Here is a 24,246-nt window from a genome sequence, read left to right on the forward strand (position 1 = left end):
TAAATTGTAAAACAACTTTCTTCTGGAAGACTGGAAATTTTATAGGTCTGTTAAAATCTGATAATACAATGTGCCAATAGATAAAAAACAAACTGTAGTTTGACTTGCATTTTATGGAAAGCTTTCATAATCACTGCATCTTTATGTCTAGTTTCTTAACTATTCTGAATAGTCTGTGTTGTTCCAACTCATCCTTATTAAAATGTGGTAGAAGGTCAAAAGTGATACAGTGGAAAGTTTGATGGTTTGAGAGGGGAAAAAGCATTAAACATCCAACACCATCCTGAAAGATGCAATTAATAACGTCCCCAGGCAGACACTGCCATAGACTGTATGCACGGCAGAGGGACAATAATGCTATTTTTAACAAGCTGTACAAGAGAAAAGGGTGCAGTTACCTCACAATACATCCAGTTGGGAAACAAAACTGCTGTATTCAATTTGAGTGAGGGTTTCGATTCGATTTTTAGTTTTTGAGCACATCTTTTTCAACAAACCATAATTGAAGCTTCAAATAATAGTTTTAAAATATGTGATCAGCTCAGTTAGTTCTCAGAAATAAATGTCCCATTTCTTATTTCAGTCATGAAAAGCGGTTGGCGGAGGCTAAAAACTGGGGCTACTGGATGTTTCAGCATGACATTAACCCAAAACATCACTGAATCTGAGCAGCATTTCAAAACATTCTCACTGATTCAGAAAATTATGGTTCTTTTTAAAAAATGGCAGAAAAAAAATTCTCATCTCTTGTAAAGCTCTTTTTAGCTATATAAAAAAAACAACTTTATATTTCCTTAATCTAAAACTTTTTTCACTACGAAGTGAATGGTTTAAAAACCTTTATGCTGGTTATGCAAAACAAGACCTATAATACAAAAATTAAAAGATCAAATTTCACAGGAAATAACTCTCAGAGATTTAATATAATTCTTCAATTATCAGGAGAGTCAGATACAATCAATGGTTATGATGAAAAGGAAATAAAAAAAAATGAAACACATTTGTTTTGATTGCTCTCTATCAGGCAATACTGAAATGAAAGGCAAGGCCTCTACTCAACGAGTTTTACAACAACAAAAGAAAAGCATGGAGGAAAGAAGAAAAACAGAGGTAAACCTTCAGTTTAAGACCAGGTGGGCAATTTTAAAGGCCTTTTCATTTGTGTTGATAATTAACTCTTCAAACTAAGATAACATGGATTGTTTGCATCACTGTTCAGCAATTTAGATCCAAACAAAAGCTTATAAATCACTCATGTTCAAAAGGCTTGTTGACCAGCATGTGGTTCTGAATAAAAAAGCAGAATGTGTAAAAGAAAAAGACAGGAACCAGTTGAGTCCGTCTACACTGCTCGGTCATCACCGGCAAGCGTGAAGAAGAGAGGTTGATCTGCAGCAAACAATGGGAGACTAAATCTTCATCATGGAGAAAACATCATGTAAACAATTGTTTTGTTCAGAAATGCTTTCAGGGAACCATTTGCCATCCATCTCAAAGTTGGTTTATATATATTATTCTCCTTTTTGGCATAACTGGCTTTGAAACTTAGCATTGCATATAGTCCTTAAATATATTTTCCACCTCTCCTAATCTGTGTAAGTTTCATGGCTCATGTTTTGCTTCTGGATAGCATTAAAGATACAAAAACAAAAATGGCCGCTCAGAAGTGGAAAACAAAACGATGAAAATCAAAATGGAATGATTCCTAAAGAGGTGAAGCCATCATGTTCATAACCCCAATAGTGTATAATATTGCCAGAAAGAACAGAACAAAATATTGGAAATAAAAAAAGAATATATATATATATATTTATATATATTTAATTATATGTATATCTATATATAAAGATCAGTTAGAACTAGTTGCAGGCAAGCAGAGAAGTTCTCTCCCGCCGCTTTAAGATTCATGGGCTCCACTGTTATAAGGCTGTCAGACTCTGGGAGGGTGCAGCAGCTTTCTTTCCTCAGTCAGATTCCCTGAGATGTAGAGCGCCAGTTATTTTACTTGAATTGTACATCAACGACCACAAGCCTCCAGCTCCCCCTTTTATAAAGAAACAAAACCAGGTATACTGGAACACAAGTGCTTCTCTGGATCATGGAGTGTGGATCTAGAAGTGATGGCCGGCTCTCGCATCTCCTCTCTGCGGTGCCGTATGGTGGGGGGAGGAGGAGGATGAGGGGTTGGTATCGGTGGTCAGCGCAGGGGAAATTTGCCCAAGTAAGGAGAAGAGCTCATGTTTACATCTTTGATGCTTTCATTCATTTCCTTTTTTTTAATACAGTCAGATGCAAAGCAGTGTACAGGTTCAATCAATCATCCCAAGGCTTGAATAAGAAGTGTGTTTTTTTTAATGCAAAAGAGTTCTTATGAAGACTCCTGTGTCTGTGCAGATTTCTTTTTGAACTTCTGTGTTCATCATAGCGAGTGATGCTTTATCAGTGCCTCTGAGAAGCTAATCTCTTTAATAGCGGCTCGTCGTAGACCCAGCACTCCCCGTCTTCATGGAATAGCTGAAAAAAACAAAACAAAAATAAGAAAGACCTTTTCTAGCACACAAATCTTTTGTTTTACCATTACCATCCTTCACTTATATCAGAACCAAACTGAACTTTTTGGTACTAATGCATAAGTCTGTGTGTAGGGGTTGGCATTTATCGTATTGTTTATTTGTGATAAACGTTTAGATGATGATGATGATTTTGATTTATCGTCTAAAGAAGCTTCAGTTTAGTGATCTGACTTTCAGCTGAGGTTTACTAACAGCTGGTATCAACATCTGTCTGACTGATCCATGAGAGTAAAATATGCCCACTGTCACTTCAGCAGATTGCATGTGCTAAAGGAAATTATACTGTTGCCACCAGGGCAGAGCCAGCCAAGAATGCCAGCACACATCTGAGGGTGTTTCTTTTTATCTGGGTAGGATGTGAAGTTTTAGATGCTGGCTGGAGTCTAGAAGGTCACAGTTAAAAAAAGTTGAAAGAAGAACGATTGATATAATCGCCCCTGTGTCATGGCAACATAAGCAGAATGTCTCACCCTGGTTTCCCACTGCTGCTCCTTCTCCTTCCTCTCCCTGGCTTCAGCTCTTTGTTTCTCCTCCAGACGATGTTTGGCCTCTGTTGCTGCATCAATGTCTTTAAGCTTCAGGTTCAGTGTCACATCTCTCCATAGCCTGCAGCATAAACCAGGGTCATCAATCCTTACATCTAGATAAAGACATGTCAAAAGTTGACTTTGTCCAATTACAGCCAATTTTCTTCTCACCTCCGGGACTCGTAATCCAGCTGGTCCTCTAGCTTCCTCACCTTCTTCTTTATGATGCTCATTTTCTTAGTGTCTATGAATGATGCATTCTCCTATTTTAAAGAACAGAAAACATGATCTAAGAAGTGGAACATAGCACTTTGTCCATATACCAATTTTTCCGTACAATAGGGAGCACCGTCCATGGATGGTCTGTTTCTCTAACTTTTTTTTTCTTATATATAAATGTGAACATGACTATTAGCTGCAGGTCTTTGTCACTTGGGAAAAATAAAGGCTTTTAAGTGCACCTAATGGTGCAAAATATATATTTCAAAAACTGGCAAATACTTCAATAACATTCAACATTTTTATATGTTTTCTTTCATCATTTTTCTGACTACATGTCTTGCACACAAACACCCAAAAGTATTTCTAAAGACAACAGATAGAAATAAAATTATTTATAGTTTTCCTGCTTTTCCTTAACTGATCATAACTTCAAATGTTACAATTGAAAAGAAATAGTCTTACATAAAAAAAAAATAAAGCACTGAATGCCAGCTTTAGTAGTTGACTTTTTTTTTTTTTTTTTTTTAGAAATATACAAAAACAAATAAAGGTTAATAAAGCTTAAAATCAGCGGATCCATGGTTTATAACGAATTCTTGTTTTTTCTTTGTCAATTTTCAAATAAATTTCCCCATCTATCTCTTGGGCACAAAAAGTCATCTTCTAAAGAAAACACAAGTTAGATCATGTATGAATATATAACACTGCTTGGCCAAAAAAAAAAAAAAAGATGGCACCACCCAAAAAACCAGTCACACAGTAATATTTAATTGGGCCCAGTGTTGCATTAATGATGGTAGAGTCTGACCAAAGAGCAAAGCCAGACATTAATAATGGAGTTCAGGTGTGGAGTCTTTAAATCCTGGCATGTCCATCTTGGAATATGCCTTAAAACTCTTCATGTAATAACCTGGTCATTCAGTATACTCAGGTAGTCAGCTGACCTCATTCTATGAGTTCATGTTGTTGCCAAAGCCAGACCTGACAAACTGCAGCAGCTCCAGATCGTAGCTCTGTAGGATCCATACTAGTATTATTGGATATTTATTCATTAGGTGACACCTGGGTGGTGGGTGTGTCCCTGAGAAATGTATGGGAGGTTATCTTGAGTCGTACATCTGACAATCTAACCCCAAGTTTAGCCACGGATCGCCCTCAATTTGCCCTGTTTTGCCGCAATAGCTCTGCCCCCTCTTGTATAGTAAACTGCAGGAATGATGGGTGCACCAGTTTATCCACCTCTCTTTTTACCCTGAAGCTTTCACCGTTCTGAAACTGAAGACACCTGGACTCATCAGACTATATACCCATTGCTCCAGAGTCTAATCTTTATGTTCCCTAACAAATTGAAGCCTTTTTCCTCCGGTTAGCTACTCTAGTTAGTGTTTTAGTTGATGGGACCCCCCTATCCTTCCAGCTTTTAGTAATGTGTTGGACAGTTCTTAACCAAAGAGGCATAGCTTCTGTAATATCCTCAGATGTTTCCTCTGCTTGCTGCATGCCAATGGTTTAAACCCTCTGAAACAGACATGATTTCCAAAAACAGAATGTATTGTTCAACATGATAGTTTAGTAAATGGCAGATGGTCTTTAGTTGTGTAGCTTTTTAAACTCCGGGGTCTCCAAAGCACTTTACACCACGGTATATTCAGTTTTTAGCTGCCATCAGAGTCAACTAATTTAAATATTTTAATATTTAGTTAAAAAGAAGATTTAATACAAACTAGTATTGAAATTAAAAGTTCAATCATAAATAAATAAATAACTTTCAGTAAATGTATGTCATTTATGTACATTGGTTAAAAAGCACATTAAAATGTAACGAGGAAACTATGTTTTTGCTACGCATGTCACGTTGTTGCCCACAGGAAAGATTGATTGACACAATTCTTTTTTTCACCTGTTTTTCAAGAAAAGCTGAATAAGCTATCTTTATTCCTCTGGAGTTTATGCGGCCAATGAGTTCTGACTGTTACTCCTCTCGAGATAATCAAGGCTCAACGTCATTCTTATGGGTTAAACAGGCATTTATTTGGGCTTTGTAAGACGTGTCCACATTAAATGGCTGTTAAACCCATAAGAGCGACGTTGAGCCTTGATTATCTTGATAACACAGTTATTCAAAGACTACATTAATGGGGGCAGGCCTCTCTGTAGCCACAGCTTCCCAGGGCTCACCGAGAGAAGGGACGCCTCAGTACTGTACGGCCCTCTGACCACCATCACTTCTCTAAGAAATTAGAAGCAACTCATAGCACCACATGGGGTTAAATAATGTGTTGCCAGCTGAAATATAACAACCCACACAGTAATCGTCTTCTAGGATGCTCACATATATTTGCTGGATTACATCCAGGTGGTGATTTATTATTTTGGCCAAGCAGTGGATATTCTGCTTAATTTTTCCAAATTCCACTTTTACACTCACTACTTACATAAATATTTATGACATAACCAATTGATTTTCAACACATTTTAGGTTAGATATAAGTGTGAAGGAACCTTGCTGTAGTTATAACCTTGTTGGGGAAATAATGTAGGTTTAGTGTCCCTTTCTGAGAGGGATGGGGGTCCGTTTCTGTAAGCAAATACTATCAACCATCAACAGCCAACAAAACAAGAAGCATGAACTCACTCCAGTTGCCAGCTTGGAGTACATCACTCCGTTCCATTCTCCTTCAATGGAGCAGAAAGATTTCTTGTCATTTGGTGCGCTGCAGGACAAATGCAGAAAAACATTAAAATATTGTACAATTCCACCCAAAAGTAGACTAAGTGGGTGAGATGCTGCAGGGGCCTGAAACTTCATTCATCTTACAAGATTTCTGCTGTGACCCTGTGCTTCTTTCCGCCATAGAAAGGTTTGGTGTGGAATACGATGGTGGCGCTGTAGCCTGACTTTGAGCAGGAAATGTTGCACTCTCCACCCAACTCCACCCAGGGCACGGTCAGAATCGACCTAGAGAGACAGTCTTAAGGTCAGATAGTCCACCGCCTCCACTCATCACAGATAAAATTGGCGTACTGTTGTACACACCTGCCGTATCCATTAGGGAAGGTAAGAATATAATGTTCATCATGCTCCAAACACGACACACAGCCTAGACAGCAAGCAGAGGAACATCAATAAAACAATCATTATTTCTTGCAACCATGCTGCGTTTAAAGAGAAGTCTCACCCACCTTGACCGATGTTGTGGACCCCTATAGACATGCCAAGAAACTTGGACTTGGTCCAGATGTGAGCATTGAACTGGATCTTCTTATTTAAACACTCCGCGTAAAATGCAGAGACTACAAGGAGAATAAAAAACAAGATGAAGGAGGAATGACAGAAATAAACAGAGACGACAAGCTGCTGTTAGGCTGCCGTCTGTCACAGCGTTGTGTTTATGAAACATTCAACGCTACAGCTGTCAATGCTGACAAGGACATGTTCTGTCACTTACTGGGCGGGTGGTGAGAGACCTGCTCTGCCACGAAACGCACACTGTTGGGTGAAGACCAAGGAACTGGACCGTCTGATACGGCCTCCTGGAAGAAACAAAAAAACAAGTCAGATCAAAGGAACATTAAAAACTTAACAGAATCCTTATAAATACATTGAATTTCTGGTTGTAATACGACTTAACAGGATCAGCATAAGTGGTGTGAATACATTGTTAAAGTCTAAACAAAGCCCTGAGGTTTTCTCACCGTAGGTGGAGGCGGCTCTTCCATCTCGTTTGGAAGATCCCAGTGGCAGAAGAAGACTTCCCCCAGGATTGGATTGTAAGGTTTTTTGGCCACTGAACCTTTCCTGCCTGCATGGAAAGCAGACAGGAACCACTTCACCACCTGAACCATGCGTTCCCTGGGCTCCGGTTGGTCAGCGATACTAGTTAGACATCCAGCACAACAGGGTTAAAAAAAACGTTTCAACTTCTGCATCATGGATCCTCTGCGGGGAGAAGTCACAAAGCGCATACCTTACAAATAAATCAGGGTGTGCAAAGAAGTCTGCATACATCTCTAACAAAGATCTCCTCTCTAGGATGAAAGTAGGCAGAACCACCTGATGGAAAAATCAAACAGCATCATGAAAATTTGGATATTTACACACCAAGGCTAAACCTCTCATTTTCAGGAGAGCTTACTTTAGTGAGGTCCATGCCCAAACGGACTTGTGACAGCAGATGCATGATGACGCTCTTGTGCTCTTCCACAGACTCCCCCTCACCATCGTCATCACGGTCGTCATTATTGTCAAACATATCTGAACACAGCGGCAAGAACATCAGCAGTCTAATTTTATTAATGCTTTGATAAGAAAATTCCCGTTTTCATCGATTCTGCTTTTATATTTTTGAACCGCTGACTCAAAGAAATCTCAGTCTAATGTTCTGTTGGTGGAAAATTTTTAATAAACTCATGTTTTTTTAAGTGACAGGCTGACAAAATTCATTTTTCAAATTGTTAAATCCAAAATGTGCAGCCAACCTATACAACGGGAGTAATCTAATTAATTTAGTCCATCGGTTTGTAATTTATGGTCAAGACGTTCACGGAAGCTACATAGAATGATTCAATTCTCTGTTAGTCCAGTATAACAAAAACCTTAATGACATCAATTAAAACCTTGCTAATGTGATGTTAAAGAAGTATGAATAGGCATAATCTAGCAAGGCCGACCTGCTTCTCCCATGTTAGATAAAACACACTGATCACCAAATAAGACAAAGTCTTCTGGGCTTCCTTTGATTTAGGAGAATGTTTCTGAACCCCTCTCTGACCAATCAGCCACAGTTGAACAAAAATTAAATTACAGTAATATAAATAATATTCCCCTTTAAATTAGAACAGAATTTGCCATCAATACCATCTTTCGAAGTGACCTTTCAACTACACTGAGCCCCCCAAGGGGGCATACTTCCCACTTTAGGATCCATTGGTGTATAAAGTTTTAATCCTTTTATAAAATACTTTGAAATTCTACATTTCAAGAGTTTTATTGGAGGGCAGAAGCAGACCTTATTATTTTGGTAAAATAAAAAATAAAAAAGATTTTTAGGGCAAAAGTAAAGGTCAAAATAGAGACCAAAACAGTCATTAGCCCTAATATGGTAATAAACAAATAGTGATTCTATAAGAAATGCATGAAAACCACTGAAAGAAGGAAACAACTTTTTTTTTAGTTACATTAGAATATTAATGCTGATAAAGGAACCTATTTTTTCTTAGGTTTTAACTGGGCTAATTTATTATTTTCCTTTTACTTTTTAAACTAGCTTTCTTTACTTGATTGACAGCAGGTAACATTAGGCAGCATTAGATAACTTAAGGTTTTCTATGAAGGAGTTACACTCTGCTTTAAAACAAGGTGGACCCTGCAGACAACATCTGACCTCTCGATTTTGCCTTACAGTTTGCTATACAGTGGTGCTTATATTGAACTTACCATTTTTGGTACCTTGGATAACAAAATGCTTAACAGGAGGCTCCAGCTAAACATTTGTCAGTTTGAATGGACTGTAAAAATCTTTCCATATTTTATCTAGTCAGTGTGTTACCTGGATCTGTGGTGCCGTTTGACATGGTTGAGTTGAGGGACTCTGTGGTTTCAGGCCGTTTTAATGATGTTTGCTCGTTAGTTGCCGTGGGAGCAGCAGAGGGCCCTGAGGGACTGGGGGCAAAATGAGAGGAGAAAATGGAGATGAACCTGGAGTACCGAGACAAGCCTTTCAAATTGAAGTTGTTGATGCAGCTGGATGTTTAAGGATTCAAAGCAATCTTTCTGCACCAGAGATGCAGGCCGGCCACTGGAATAGAGTGCTGCTCTCATTACACAAAATGCATCCCTAATAGGCAGTTGAGGTTGCAAGAGGTGGGGTGCTGAAAACACTCACTCTGCAAAGTGTTTGGGTGAAATGCTGCTCTGGTTATACTCGTCAGCATCATAAAACTCATCCTCGCTGGAGGAGTAGGAGAAGTCTGGCACTGAGTGTGAGGGCAGGGGGATGTGAGTCGGAGAGGAGACGCCGCTGCTGGGGCCGGACGGGCCACTCCCTGTTAGACCAGAAACAGAGCAGACGTCAGAAGCGCAAGCGTCTCAGTTTGGTTTATGACAGTTAAATCAGCAGCATGATGAGCAAGCAGAGCATAGAGGTATTAAAGCATCTTTAACACAGCGACTGCCGCCTCTGTGGAGCATAAAGACTGCACAGCTAGGCTTAGTTAATGCACAGCACAGCCTTTAGATACTGCTGCATCAGCAGAGGAGGCACACAGGCTGCAAACTCCTCTTTATTTCACCCAGTGCTCATCGACAACAAGGAACAGTAAATAACTATTCTTTTTCCTCTAGTGGCTTCTTTCTCATTTTGTTCAAGCATTTAATCATTTTACATGAAATATTTGAAATTTAACCAGTTATGGATCCTTCTGAGCAACAATCAGTAGTTTTTCCCCCTTGCATGAAATATGTTTTCTTTAATATTTCTTTTCAAATCAACAGGAAAAACCTGCAGGGTTCAATATTGGTAAAGAAAATGTACTCTTAAACTGGCAATGTTAATGCATTATTTGCTATTCAAAATAGTAAACCAAATATTAATTATCAAGAGAATGTAAAGATTTTAAGTTAAAATAACATGCACCTAAAAGTTTACAGCACATTTCAAAATTAATTAAAAAAAATCTAGACCAGTTTTTGCAGAATTTACAGAGGCACAGGATAGATCTCACATTTCTAATGGTTATCACAGAAATATTCTGTTTATTCAGTAGTATTACCTTAAAATGCATAAAATGCACTTTAAAAGGAAAAGGAAAAAAAAATATGTAGGAAAAAATATAACTAAAACCTCTAACAAAAACAAACAAAAAAGAACCAACATGAATAATTCAAAGCAGGATGGATAAATGGACGAAATGATTACATTATTATTTTTTTTTTTCCATCAATCTTTTTAGGGATTTTATATTTTCCTTTAAAACAATGAGCTGTAAAAAAAAGATTAATATAGATCCACAAAATGCTGTCCAGACCTTAAAAAACCCCACATAAAACAATATTTTCCAAATGCTTCATTCATATTCAGCCTGGAACCCTTCGGATTTTACTTATTTTAAGAAACAACCAAAAGTGATTATTAATAGTTTACTATTAATAATCACTAGTATACTATTTTCTTTATACCTGTCAGTTAATCAGCTAGTGTTTAAAATCAGATTATTTGTCCATAAATGGCTCTCTTCATTTGACAGTAGGTAAAGCATTGGGGGAAGAAACAAACACACACACACAAAAAAAATTAAAAAGCTTAACTATAGTTATTTAAAAAAGGATCTTTATCTTTTCCTTTTATGACAAAAAACCTGTACCAAATTATAACTAAAACATCATTGATGCTCCTAAAAGGAGATGCAGCCTTAGTATATTTTGCTGTTTATTATACGAGGACAATAAAGCTTCTTCTCTTTAAGACTGAACTAAAAAATGTATTTTAGTTTAATCTTAGAGAAAACTGGTGAAACCATTCATTTATAAAACTTGGTAGAACAGAATCTAGATGCATCACCTGCTCTTGCATTAATTATGTGTTTCCTGTTTTAAAAATATTCATTCCTGTGGTCTCAACCTACGGGAGTGCATTGTATTCACCAAAGAAGAAAAAAAAAAATCAGACAGCTTATCTCCTAATTAAGAGATCAGTATCTGTTTGCATATGTTCCACTGACCAGTTCTCTGTACCGAGGTCTGAGCTTACACACGTTGGAGTTCCGCTCCTGTTTTTCACCCTATCAATAAAGCATCCAGCTATAACCCTGGGATTACTACTTGTGGAGTAAGCATGCAGCCATATGACCATATGTGAAAATCCGTCAGCAGCTCCATTAAAAGAGATTCCGTTTTTATTTTTTCATATGAATCGACATGCCTGGTTGTTTTAAATTATTTTGAAGCCCCAGCTGTACTCCTTGTGGATCTATGATTTTGTGAAGGTACTGGGGGACAGTTTTTTGGGACAACACCAAGCCAGCTGGAATGCATATCAGATGCATTAATTTGTAACCATAAAGCATCCCGTGCTGGTTCAATTGCTCCTGCAGGAACAGTGCGATTTCCAGCAAGTCAGAGTAGAGTGGACTTTTTCTCCTAAGCAATTCTAAGGACTTACTGCGCAATGCTGACAAACTAAAACTAATTCCATCCATATTGAAGAAACTCAGCATTTCCCAGTGTTGCATACCTAAAAGGAATTCAAAGTACATCAAATCCGACAACCACCTCCTTGTTCAGGTTTCATGTAGCGTAGCTTAGCAATGACCGTCTTTCCTTATCTTCTAAATATGACATATTATCTCATAATATGGAGATCAGGATCTCATAATTACAAGATCAGTATATTATAAGTATGAGATAAGCTGTCTGATTTTTTTATTTTTTTTTTTTGGTGAATGCAATCCGCTTCCGTATCAACCTCCTGTTTGGTAAAAGATCTATGAATTAATTTGACATTGCTGATGTGGTTTTAAAATGTTATTATACAAACTCACACTGGGTAGAAAAGCTAGGCACAGTGTAAAATGAAGGCTCACCTGTGCTGTTGGGAGTCGGGGTCTGCAGACTACCCATCACTGTGACCACGGGACCAACAGCTAATGTGGAAGGTCGTTGGTCTGATTTACACACCTGAGAAGCGTCTGTGACAAAAAAAGAAAAAGAAAGCAAAGCTGTTGGAATTGAAGCCTGAAAAGGAAGCCGGATCACATTCAATCAAATCATATTTGCTGATGGATCGGAGATCATCATGAGAGACGCTGCAAACATTAGCTGTTGACAATTTTGCACTTTTGCAATAGTTGCCATGATACAACTATTGCATTCAAAAAATGCAACAGTTGTTTCATGGGCCGTTTCTCAACATGTGTACTTGTGCATTCTCCCTCTTTTATAAATCAAATTACAAAAAACAAATTCCCCTATAGATCATAATACTCATTATCAAAGAACAATCATTTAAAATACTGAATAATAATCATATTATACTATATAAAATATTATATATTTAAAACAATCATATAATTTATTAATATAAAACTTTATGTTAATAATATTAATTTTTTATTGCAAAATATAACTGCATAAATATCATCAAGTTTGAGTTCAGTTGAAATAGTTTTTAATCTGAATAAATATGTGTAATCTAACACTAAGGTAATTTTAGAATTTGTTTTGGTCTTTTAAAGGGTTGTGAGATGTAAGAGATTATTGTAATATTATTTTTGACTTGTCTTTCATGTGATTAGAATGAGATCTAAGGCTCCTCCTATTCATTCTGACAGCAGCCTTTTGAACTGTGGTCCGATCCAAGATGGCCGTTTCTAGGCACGTCGGCCGGCGTCCAATGAGACGTCTACGTATATAATGTCTATGAGAAGACCGAGATCGGACAAAGCCTGTTATTAAACAGTTTTTGGCGATCCGGATGCTATTTTTCTGCTTCCTTTTCCGTTACTGTTGTTCAATAAAAGTACGTTTTATGATCATTTGAGGCGAGACGTTATACTTTTAAGCATCACTATATGGCCCATTTACCGATTTAATGTGTAATTGAAAAAAAAATAAAATCTGCAGTTGAGAGAATCGCTGCAACCAGCGGAGCTTCAAGGGTAACTGCAGCCAGGGCTAATTTTAGCCCGTATTGCTAACTCTGATGGCGATTTTTTTGATTTGGCAAAATGTTAATTTGATATTTGTTTATCTAACTGTGTTAATCATTACTCTCCCACTAAATGAAAAAAGTAAGAATTTATTATTATCTATAGACTATTAATAACAGGAGGTGAAACACAGCTCCGCAAGAGCTCAGCCTGTGGTGACGTCATGAGTACGCTTCTGTTCCAATTGACCCATATTTATGCTCTGTGCTCCCGTTCTCCTTGAGTCCAAACTTTCCTGTGTTCTTCTCAAGAACATACTTGCCGAGGACCCGAGTCGAATACTCACGTTATTGTGAATTGAGAAACGGCCCCAGTCTTTCAACCCCAAACTATTTCTCTCATCACATCTTGTTTTTTTTAAATACAACATTACTAGACATGAACTCAAGTTTTAGCAACAAAAAAAATGTGTTTTGAAAATGACAATAGGCTTCCGTGCATATAGTACAACCAACCCTTTATTATTCAAGCTGTTCCAATAAGCTGTTCTTTTTGAGGAAGGTATAGTCAAGTCAATCCTAAAAAAACTTCACAAAAACAAACAGAAAAAAATATAAATAAAAAAAATAAATAAAAAAATAAATAATATATATATATATATATATATGATGTAAAGAGAGCAAGTACTTTGTGTGCAGTTTACATAAAATAATTGACCCACAGGGGGAGCTTGTGCCCTTTGAGAAGTTGATTTAACATAGACAGCAATTCTCTGGCCCACTAGAAATGTGTTGGAGTACCTATGGGTAGTGTGTTCTGCGTTGGCATTGTGGTGTTGACTACAGGGGGGTCAAGATGCGGCTGGTAGATCCCATCCACTGGGTTGATGGTGCTCTGGGGGAAAAAAGAAAAAGAAGTTCAGCAACCTGAACCAATGATTAAGTAAAATAAACCAACAACCTCATAACATGGCCTGCTTACAGTTCAAAACTATGACAAACCAATTGGATCATCCACTAAAAGTATGAGTATTTTTTTTTAATTTGACCTTTTTTTTAATTGACTGGACAAAACTTGTGTGCTGGTTATAGATCAGATTATCGGTAGACCCATGGATTAACAAGAGCAGTGCATTGAAACAACTCATCTAATCCGGACAGATCAATTCCCTTTCACTCAATGTCCTGGAAAGTATGGCAGGATTAACTGTTGCAATCGATATGAAACCTTCCAGGCTGCATGAACACATAAAAACCAAAGGGAACAAAAACAAAAATCCCTCCAGTATAAAACTGAGTTTTTAAAAACCTCTGTCATGTTTTCCATGCAGTAAAAATCAACAAAGGATTTTAGATAAGCAACATTTTTGGCACCCCTGGTAAGGACGTGTACAAATTAAACATACCTTAAACTACCGCGGAAAAAACTAAACTTTGAGAACATTTAATTAGAGGGAAAATCATTAAGTCTTCAATAACATTTCTTAAAAAAGGGGGTCTTAGACCACTCATAATATTAGGAGATAATCAGTCTTGAATCCCCTCTTCTCTTTAGCTTTCCTCACAGTTATCAATAGCATTTAAGTCTGGGGACTTCAATAGTCGCCAAAGAACTTTGATTTAACGTTTTTGCAACATAAGACCAAAAGACGAAGCTTTACTGCCATTTAAAAAAGGGACATCAACATATTTGACAGCGTGTCTTTATAGAACCATGAATGGTTAGATATAGTTAAGATATGTTGCACAATAAATAGTCTGGCATGATATCTGTGCCAAAAATAATGCAGTAGTCCATTTATTGTCTTTGTGTTGCTTTGCAATACGTCTTGGAATGTTTTCATTATGATGACAGAAGCCATAAGATTGTTAATTAAAATTTCCCAGTATTTCAAACATTGCTGTAGGTCATTCATCAACAAAAGAATCAGCCATTTCGTCAGGTTTATGGCACTAATCAATGCAGCCTTAATAGTAAAAGTAAACTTTCTTACAGTTAGTCAATGTCCTCAGATTAAAAGAGGAATTTGTTTTCAGATATTTTGCCGTTTCCATTCAGAGCTAATGGCCTTAGGATACTTTTTGCATCTTTCTTCCAAGGGGACTAACACTGACTATAAAGCCACTGCATCCAACATCCCACTGGAACATGGACCAAACCATGCAGGAAAACAGGGTCATATCGACCGTGATTCAGCTACAGCTTACCCTGAGGGCTCTGAAATGCCAACATTTTTGTCATTATAATGTGATCAGCTAAATCCTCAGCTTGATTCTTATCAAGTTTTAACAACTGTTAAACTGAAATTTAAGTCATGTAAAAATAACTGGATGAAACAAGGTGAGTCTGTACAGGACGAGTCCTCAGATATATTTAAGTATTTGCATCACATCAGCATAAGTCCAACTAATACATCTCAAACTATGATCAGAACTTGAAAATGTTTAAATCCTTCCTTAACCAACTGCCTGTGTTTCATGCTCCTATCCGTACGCCTTGTTAATGTGCCTCGAAAATAAGTAAGTCAGCGGCTACTGATTATAGCCGAATGGAGAAATATTGGTCTGTCATGATGGGGGCTGGGTCAGTCTTTGGCATGATCAAGCAGGAGATGAATCAAAAGCAGATGATGAAGTGGAGTTCATCTTTAAGTGAAGTTAGAGCAATAATAAACGTAAAAAAATTACTTGCATTTCTTTTTAATGCAAATTAAATATTAATGCAGCTTGCTGCTCTAGTTAAAGAATCCAGATGATTTTTCTTCCATTCCTACCTTTTTTCATTTAAAGAATCCCTAAATACGCAACACAGAGTAAGAGCAACATGGACCATTAAACATGCTGTAAGTGTTTTAAAGATGCAGTGCATTGTTAAAAAGGACACGGCATACTTCCAGTAGTGATTAAGCTGTAGACACATCTCAAGCAGAAAGCTTGGAAGATAGAAAACAGACAGATATTGGGATAGACAGAGTTCATGCTGTGCTATTTATACCACATAATACTTTACTTAATGACTATGGGATTATATCTGCTATTAGAGCAGACTCCTACAGTATGAGCAGACCAGCCTCTGTGGGATTCATGCATCAGGAACGATATTAGAAGTTTTCTGTGCGTTAGAGCATTAAGCTCAAACGGTTAACATTTTCCAAAGCATTCAAAGAGCTTTTAGATTGATTTTCTTCTTTCCATGCATTAAAGTCTCTTCACTGCGATATTTTCCCTTCTCTGCTTCTTTTTTTGTGGTGCTCCACCCCATACAGTACAGATATGATACCTTACTAACAATACAGAGAAGTTTCTATTCCTTGCAGTATCATTGAAGTCAAACTGAGAGCCAGAGAAGTAAATTCCCACTTTTTGCAGTTCCCTATTGACAAATAGAGAAATGGTATCTGAGAGTATAGTGTTTACAAGCTAAAGCTGGGAAGATGAGCCTAAAGTTACTCAATAAGAATTAGGAAAAATTCTAACATTACAGAGGTTTGTAGTTCAGTAGAGTGGGCAGAGTTTTTTTATCCAACAATACGCAAAAAAGATTATACTTTGACTCCCCCTTTTTTTCTTTTTTTTTTATCCAAGAGGAGGCTGAATCTGAAGCTGAGCTTGTCAATGGAGAATCAGTCTACAAGCTGTAATTGATTGCTTTGGAAAACTGATAATAATATTGTTAAATAAAAATGTCTGAGTCTTGGTGTGGCCTAGAATATGAACATGGTTCACCTGCAGAACCTGTAAAGTGCTCTCTAGATGCCTTTCCTGCTATCAGCGCTCAGCAATTCAATAAGCAGGCAGTGTGAGCTGGATTAATCAATACTGGGTGATGCTGGCTTTAATTTCAGGGCTGAGTGATGCACAACATGTTTAGATCAGGTATGCAAAAAAAAGGCATGCTTTAAAACAACAAAGTGCTCTGCAAAAAGTCTCATAAACTTCTCCACATTCTGTTCAATTACTGCTTCAAACTTCAATGCAAATTTAGCACGTGTGCAAAGTAGAAGGACAACTTACAGATAAAGATCTAAAATGTGGATCAAGCCTCGTTTATAGCACTAAATAAAAACCAGTGCAACTAAGTAGAAATGATCAATTTAATATGACAAAATGTGAACCAGTTTATGGATTATGGAGACTTTGGTAATGCACAGCATATTATACAGATAACCAAACTGAGTGCTGCATGCATGCAGACTTTGACCTGTGATGAAGGATAGTTCCCAACCATTACTAAAAGGAATTAAACCTGAGATTAAAACAGGAAGGTTTTAATCAAGAAGATAGCAGTGGCAGACTTGAGAAGTAAGAGCTGAAGGTAGAGCTTGTGCCTAATCAGACGGCATGCTCTAAGTATCTAATTTATCAGCTTGGCATTAAAGGACAGGGTAAATAATGCCAGAAGAGAAAGTTAGAGTTTTGTTTGATTAAATTTTTTCTCATGGACAGGAAGACGTTTAAACTTACTATAAGTCCGTTTGCGTGTTGTTGTTCGTTACTTTGGTCCTTTGAATTTTAAGAAGACAGCGTTAGACTGTTTTGGGTACAAAGGTTCAAATGTCAAGTAAAAAAAGCATCCTGACTGAGGAAGTTCACCTTTCATTATTCAGTAATTTGCTGTTTGCAGTGATCGTTTCATCACATGTTTGATCCTTTCATATATTTCTAAGTAATAGAAGTCTAAGAAGTCACACCAACATGAAACACAAGTGGTTAACCAACTTCCTTCCATACAGGTTAAGGGAACATGTGATGAAGCGAACCCTGGACCACCCCCTCGTCATCCACCGACCCAGATAGCAACTGTGAGCAGGGAACTACCTTAGAGACGGGACGTTCAGCATACACACCAATGTGCTTTCACCAGAAAGTGATTATGGTACAGAAAAAAGTCAGCGCGAGAGAGGGATTCAGACATGCAATCAAGCTGTTTACCTTGGCAATCTGCAGAAGAACAATACAGTGCTTGATGGACTCTACCATACTCTAAGGAAGAAAACACAGCAATCCGTTAGCAGGGAAGTGACTTCCACACAGAAGGAAACAAAACTTGGAAAGTATTTACTTACACAAGTAGTCTCTTTCAGATTTTCTATTTTCTGACAAAAACAAAGAAAAAACATGTTAGATCCAAAAAACCTGAGGACTGCAGATGTAACCTGTTAAACAGGACTGATAAATTATTGTTGCAGAAAACCTTAAGTTCAATTCAATTCAGTTTATTTATATAGCGCCAATTCACAACTCGTCATCTCAGAGCAAATGGAGTCAAAGTTTCTATCTAAGGGAAACTAGTAGATTGCATCGACTCATTGACTGGAAGGCAATCCCTCACACTAAGAATGCTTGTTGAATACGGCAAACAGCAGCAGCTTTTATGTTCGCTTTGGGAAGCAAGAAAATGTACTAATTTCCCACAAAGTTAGGCTTGATGAAACTTAAACATGTCTGTGTTTCTCAGAACTTAAACATTTATGATATAAACCACTTTAGGGGAAGAGGATGGAATGGCAGTCATTTGTTCTGATTTGATGATATGACACATATGGCAGATATGCACCGCAGGGGATATTTGCAACGGAAAATGTACAGGTGACGTTTTTCTGAAGGAAATCAAACATCCTCCCTACAACTTCCTGACACATGCTGGAAGTTAAGATGTGGCACAGGAGTAGAGTTTGGCATACAGAGCCCCAGGTGTCAGTATTCTAGCAAAATTTAGGAAATATGCTTTTCTTGAGACATTTACACCGGACTTTTCTCTCAATCTAGAATGCTTTTTAATAGAGAAAACTGCTCTGTCACAGTATTTGAATAGTTTGCATAGTTTTACATTTTTATGATTTTTGAGGTCATGCAATAGTTTTACAATAATTACTTTTTAAAATCATCAAATGAAATCTTTAAAGATAAAGTCCAGTCATATTCAGAATTCAGACTTCTGAAAGTACTTTAAATATGAAATTATTACATACTGTTCAATAAATTATATGTGTTTTGATTAAGAGTAATTTTCATTTCAATGTAATTTACAGAAGACATCCATGTTTGTCAAAGAACACTACTCCCAATCGTTTGTGATGTCACGGTGCGGTATCGGCCGTCGATCAAGTCCCAGTGCTGTTTCATCCAAGTCATCTTTAAAACATTCTTCTTCTAAATGTTGGCTACATATTACGTGTTTTTTCTCTGGCCAGAAGTCCAATGGCAAATCCTCCCTCTTTAAGTTGGAAATTTTAATGACGAACCCATGGTGGATCAATGAATTGGAGGGGGAAAATAACAATTTTTTTTTTTTTTTTTTCCTTTTTCCCCCTTTTTTTCCACCTTGCACTTGCCTTGCTTTTGGGCTTTTTCGTTTTCCTTCCGGTTTTGGCGGTTTTCATTTGTGAAGTCCTCTGGAAATCCTGAATAATTGTTGTTGATTGCAGAAGTGTCTATTAGTTCCCATTGATTTTTCTTGTAAAGTGGGGAGAATGGCGCTAGGCTTACTGCAGCGTGACATCACTGCCGGAAGATGTCAGGAGTGAGGCGTTACTATATTTGGGTAAAATTGGCCAGTCCCGGACTCAGTGATCATGACAAAAATGGTTGTTTTCATTTTTTTTTACTGTTCAACACTAAATTCATTAAATCACAGCGAATGTATTCGTTTTAGGTATAAATAATTATCCATTTATTATTCCTTGTTGAATCGACTTTTCCTTTAAAGTAAAAAAAAGCTAAACTTTAAAATGTAAGATTATAAAAATGGTTTTAAAAGATTAAAAGGGATCTGATTAAAATAGGTCCTGACTAGACTCACTGACCACTAAAGTCGCAATACTTTCTAAAAACATAAATATCTGTTAGCAAACCTTGTCATTTGTCTATATTTTTATTTGTGGTATTATCACCCCTGGTTTTCTCTTTTTTTTGTTAAATCCTAAAATGTTGCTGTGGAATATATTTAAAGAAAAGTGTCAAAGATTGGATGTTATTCGGCATTCTAAGAAAATGATTTTCTTATGAATAAATATGTGCAAATATAGATATAAATAATTTGTCTTAGTAAAGAAACTGATTCAACCATTAGTGGCACAATCAACTATTCCTGTAAAATAAATGCAACTAAAATAAAACCTTTAAAGATTTTTAAGATGAGGCAAGGCAAATCTTTAAAATGGGAAATGCAAACGGACATTAGATTAAGGTGAAAGAGATGTGCGTTGAAGACATGATAAAGCTCACTGTTGGAGAACAGAATTAAATTTTTCCCACTTAGATTATGCCACTGAGAGAAAAGATTCAGATTTTAATGTTTTTACTATTTTAGCAGGATAAAAAAAAAAAAGTCCCTACAAAAAAAGCTGTGGTCTCACCTCTGATGCAATGAAATAGATAAACTACAGAGCCAAGAATATAATCCGTTTTCATCTTTCTCTTCATTAAAAGATTGCGAAATGGTGCAGCAGGTCAGGAGATATATCCATGTGCTTAGCTTTACATCATTAACCCACATTAACTACATCCAATTTTTTCGCAAAAGGGCAATATTTGGTTGTTAAAGGTACTTAACAGTGAAATCTCACTGAAAATTAGTCATAATATTTGCCTTTATTGTTTTCGATCAAAGCAACCAACCAGCCTGCAACAGACAACCAGGACTCAGCAACACAGCAGCAACAGCCACTAAATTACATTTAGTCATCTGACAGGGCTCTAATGAAAGCAGAAACAGGGGAGCAGAGGCCTGAGTGCTGGTACTCACCCTGCGCGATTCATCCTCTTTGCAGTCCTTGATCTTCTCATCAAACAGCTGTTTGCGAACAAGAGATGAAAAGGTGGGAAAAGGGGAAAGATGAGATTAGAGCAAAGATGTTTTCAGTCAACTGGGTATTCAAAAGGATCACAGGGAGAATCTGCAGCCTGCAGATGATTTTAGATAACATGTTGACCGACACAAGATCAGCGAAGTGTTTTTATCAAGACTCAGATATCAGTAAAAACACCTATGGAGCTTGTGACATTATGCTGCTGTAGTGCTTTCTGCCTTGTCATCATGTTACCAAAAATCTGTGTTAAACTTCTGCTTTAAAAAGGAGATCTGGTTCAGCAGCAGAACAAACTAATTATAATCTGCAGCCTTGCTTTGTTTATAAAACAATATGATTCTCAACTTAACTAGGTCTGACTGGATCCAAAATTCTACCAAATGTTTTTACAGTGTGATATGTGAACATTCCTGCCTAAAAATAAAACTGCTTGACTTGGATCCTACCTTTAACTGGTCGATTAGGATCTGTAGGTAGGCGTCAGCTTCAGCGAGCTTCTTGTCAAAGTCTTGCACACTGGGAACGAGTCCTGTCTCAGCCTCCTGCAGACAGGAAAAAACAAACAAAACAGACTATGAATACAGCCTCTTCCAGGCCTGTGGTGAAATCCCTGCTGGTTTTTGCATATTCAAAGTAAAGCGTGACCAGGATCAATAACCAAGAGGTGTCCATTCATGAAATAATGGCTCAGGCTCTATCGTATCACAACCCAGTCAGGTTTTGTACACGGGTGCAGAAAACAGTAGAAACATCAACAGTTCGGGGGAATCTTCCAGCAACGTACTGTACTACGGGAAATACAATACCAGGAGTATTGTTTGAAGGCGAGCCAGCGTGGAAAACCAACATATGTGACAGCCCACATTTGTCAGGCTTCAACAAAACTGGAAACTAAGAGAGACTCAGCTGCAGAGGTGAGCCACAAAGGGTGCAAATGGGATGAGGTGCACTCCGATTTATTGTTTAATTAGTTTCTCTTAATAGCCGCTGGCCTCTATGTTTGCATGCACACAGAGATCATTTAATTACATAAGATCCATTAAAAGGCAATTCCTCAACTACCAGCAAAAAAAGAGTTTCTAACTGTCCAAGCTCCCACCCAAGCAGTGGGGACAAGCAGGAGAAAGGTCTGATGAATCAAAGTACAAGGAAGATCTGCCTGAAAAAAGCAACAGAATCTTAACACCTTGATTAAGCACCAGAGATAACAATAACCTTTCTGCATCAGGAGATCCAGCTGATGACTAACACAGCATGTGTCAAAGCAGTTTCTGCTAAGCCTATAGCAGTCCGTCTGTTATAAAAAAAAAAAAAAAAAAAAAAACGGGGAACAAACTATTCCACAGAAAATGGTGTCAAGAGTAAATGGGAATCGGCTAAATCTTAAATCCTCTTAGGAAATCAAGCTCTTATCAAACCGTTCTGAGAGCAGCCGTCATCGCCTTGGATTTGCTGCGTTGCAGATTGCTGCCATCTCCTCGTCCTGCTCTCCTCGATTTCACAGGAATGTGAAGAAAAGCCATTAAAGCAAAGCAAAACATTAACATCTACCCAGACCCGAGAACGGCTTAACTTTAAACATGTTAGGTTTATAGAGAGCAAAGTCTGTTTTGCAGCCTGAAGCACGAGGTTAACAGGACAATCATCCTGAAGGGATCAAAGGTGCATGCTTTGCTTAGAGTGGCAACAAAAGAAAAAATCTAAACTTTCTGCTTGAGAACAAATAAACAATATGGTGATAAAAATAAGGGAAAATAATTCACAAATACCTACAGTAATCTATGGTGAACTTTAATTTTACAATGCAGGAGATGAATAAACAGTGGAAAAATTACCTCAGATGACGGAACAACCAGAGACAGAAGTAGACTGACCTAGTAAGACCATGCATGCAACTTACACGCAATACAGACAAATCTGTTGGCACTTGAAATAAACACATCCTTTTGTTGAAGGGGGATAATCTCTCACTAAAATATCCATCTATATAGTTATATAAAAATCTTAAATCTCTGTTTATTTAATCTTTGGAAGAGAATACTCCAAACACCTGCAATATAACAATATAGATTGCTACCAGATGCTTTATTATATTAATCAATCAAAATCCCTTTAAAATAAAACTTAGAAAATCTTTTATAAGCTTATCAGATTTTCTGTAGGTGAAGCAGCCTCTCGCTTTTGCAAAAGTAACTAAACAATTTTTTTTTAAACCTACGATCACAAATCTAACAGAGTTTCGATAAACTGTGTGTTTTGGTCAAACTAGATTCTCATTTCAATATTGAGCAATATTCCAGAGAGGGGATTGCGCTAAAACAAATGATAAATATGTAGAAAAACACCTCACTCCAATGATACTGCCACCTGTGGCCAAAGCACAGAATGGCAGCACTTATTTTCTCATAGCTCGTGCTATTTTTTAACATTTTTCACCTTGCATGGAGTTGCCATTGGTGTCTTAGTTGAGCTGATTGTTTCTGTGTATGCAATAAATCCATCTTAAATACGACGCTTCAATTGTTCGCTAGATTGCACCGATTTAACATAGATGTGCTTCACGTCACATCCACTAAACAGCGCAGGAACTTCTGACCTGAAGTACATTCAAGGAAATATATTCTACAGGCTGATAGATGCATCGGCGCTGAGGAGTCAGCTGTTCATCAAAAATGTTTTGTTGATAAAGGGTCAAATAAAAAAAGCTATTGTAAAGGTATTTTTCAGTAAAAAACTTACGAAATGTCTCCTTAGGTACAGCGGAGGATGAGCGTTTGGATTGGGTTATAGGGAAAGGGAATCTTTGAAAAACCTGGAGACTTGTAATTAAATTCTGAATTAGTTCATAATTACGCTGAAACTGGATTAATAGCAGGATAATTAAAAGTAGGATAACACAGAGCAAAACACAGCAGAAATGGTCCACAAAACAGTTTGTTAATGTGTTTGTTTGTTCAGGTAATTTCTTTGCAGTTATAATGTAAACTACATGCTTTCTTCTACTCACTTTTCTGTAAATATGGAAACAACAACAGATAATGTGTTTGCTAATTTTCTTTCTTTCAAAAAGCCTAAAATTAGAGGTGAAAACATCCACATTTAATGAGTGGGTGACTTTAAAACTTAAGCTGTTTTTTTCCCTCAATCTTTTTACACCTCAGAAAACATTTTAATGTTAAAGAGGCTCTTTGGACTGAAAAGGCTGCCGACCTCCATTACACACAAACACACGTGACCACAAACCTATGTAGGTCAGGAAGATCAACCCTCTGCACTTAAAACAACACAGAGTAGTAAACTGCCATTTCTCCCATCATTATGCGGTGAACTAAATCTCTTGTTTTGTCAACATGCATGATGGAAAGGAAGCTGTGCTTCACAGAGGGAGCCAATAAGTTCAGGAACAGAAAGTCAGCTGCAGGTGGCTGCTTTATAAACAGCCCCTCCACGGCCACGTCACCTCTTCACC

At 37.4% G+C, this 24,246-nt stretch overlaps 1 protein-coding gene across 4 annotated transcripts in view; it reads right to left on the minus strand.

Annotated features, from left to right (window-relative positions):
* Positions 1–2,345: 2,345 nt before the first annotated feature.
* osbpl9 (oxysterol binding protein like 9) overlaps positions 2,346–24,246 on the minus strand; it is a 45,482-nt gene continuing 23,581 nt past the window's right edge. For 3 of the 4 annotated variants that reach the window (XM_015399927.1, XM_015399941.1, XM_015399948.1), the window contains 20 exons: positions 21,224–21,319; positions 20,714–20,761; positions 18,033–18,062; positions 17,899–17,949; positions 17,431–17,469; positions 13,768–13,861; positions 11,903–12,007; positions 9,208–9,367; positions 8,872–8,984; positions 7,459–7,577; positions 7,291–7,376; positions 7,019–7,199; positions 6,772–6,856; positions 6,506–6,616; positions 6,360–6,423; positions 6,141–6,281; positions 5,958–6,036; positions 3,272–3,363; positions 3,044–3,179; positions 2,346–2,514 (listed from right to left, as the gene is read on the minus strand). In XM_015399927.1, the coding sequence (XP_015255413.1) occupies positions 2,440–2,514; positions 3,044–3,179; positions 3,272–3,363; positions 5,958–6,036; positions 6,141–6,281; positions 6,360–6,423; positions 6,506–6,616; positions 6,772–6,856; positions 7,019–7,199; positions 7,291–7,376; positions 7,459–7,577; positions 8,872–8,984; positions 9,208–9,367; positions 11,903–12,007; positions 13,768–13,861; positions 17,431–17,469; positions 17,899–17,949; positions 18,033–18,062; positions 20,714–20,761; positions 21,224–21,319 (1,905 nt within the window). In that variant the 3' untranslated portion in view covers positions 2,346–2,439. The remainder of the gene's footprint in view (positions 2,515–3,043; positions 3,180–3,271; positions 3,364–5,957; positions 6,037–6,140; positions 6,282–6,359; positions 6,424–6,505; positions 6,617–6,771; positions 6,857–7,018; positions 7,200–7,290; positions 7,377–7,458; positions 7,578–8,871; positions 8,985–9,207; positions 9,368–11,902; positions 12,008–13,767; positions 13,862–17,430; positions 17,470–17,898; positions 17,950–18,032; positions 18,063–20,713; positions 20,762–21,223; positions 21,320–24,246) is intronic. The other variant, XM_015399933.1, reaches the window with a different exon arrangement.

Source organism: Cyprinodon variegatus, unplaced genomic scaffold (genome assembly GCF_000732505.1).
Source record: "Cyprinodon variegatus isolate N-32 unplaced genomic scaffold, C_variegatus-1.0 Scaffold30, whole genome shotgun sequence".
Lineage (NCBI taxonomy): Eukaryota > Metazoa > Chordata > Actinopteri > Cyprinodontiformes > Cyprinodontidae > Cyprinodon > Cyprinodon variegatus.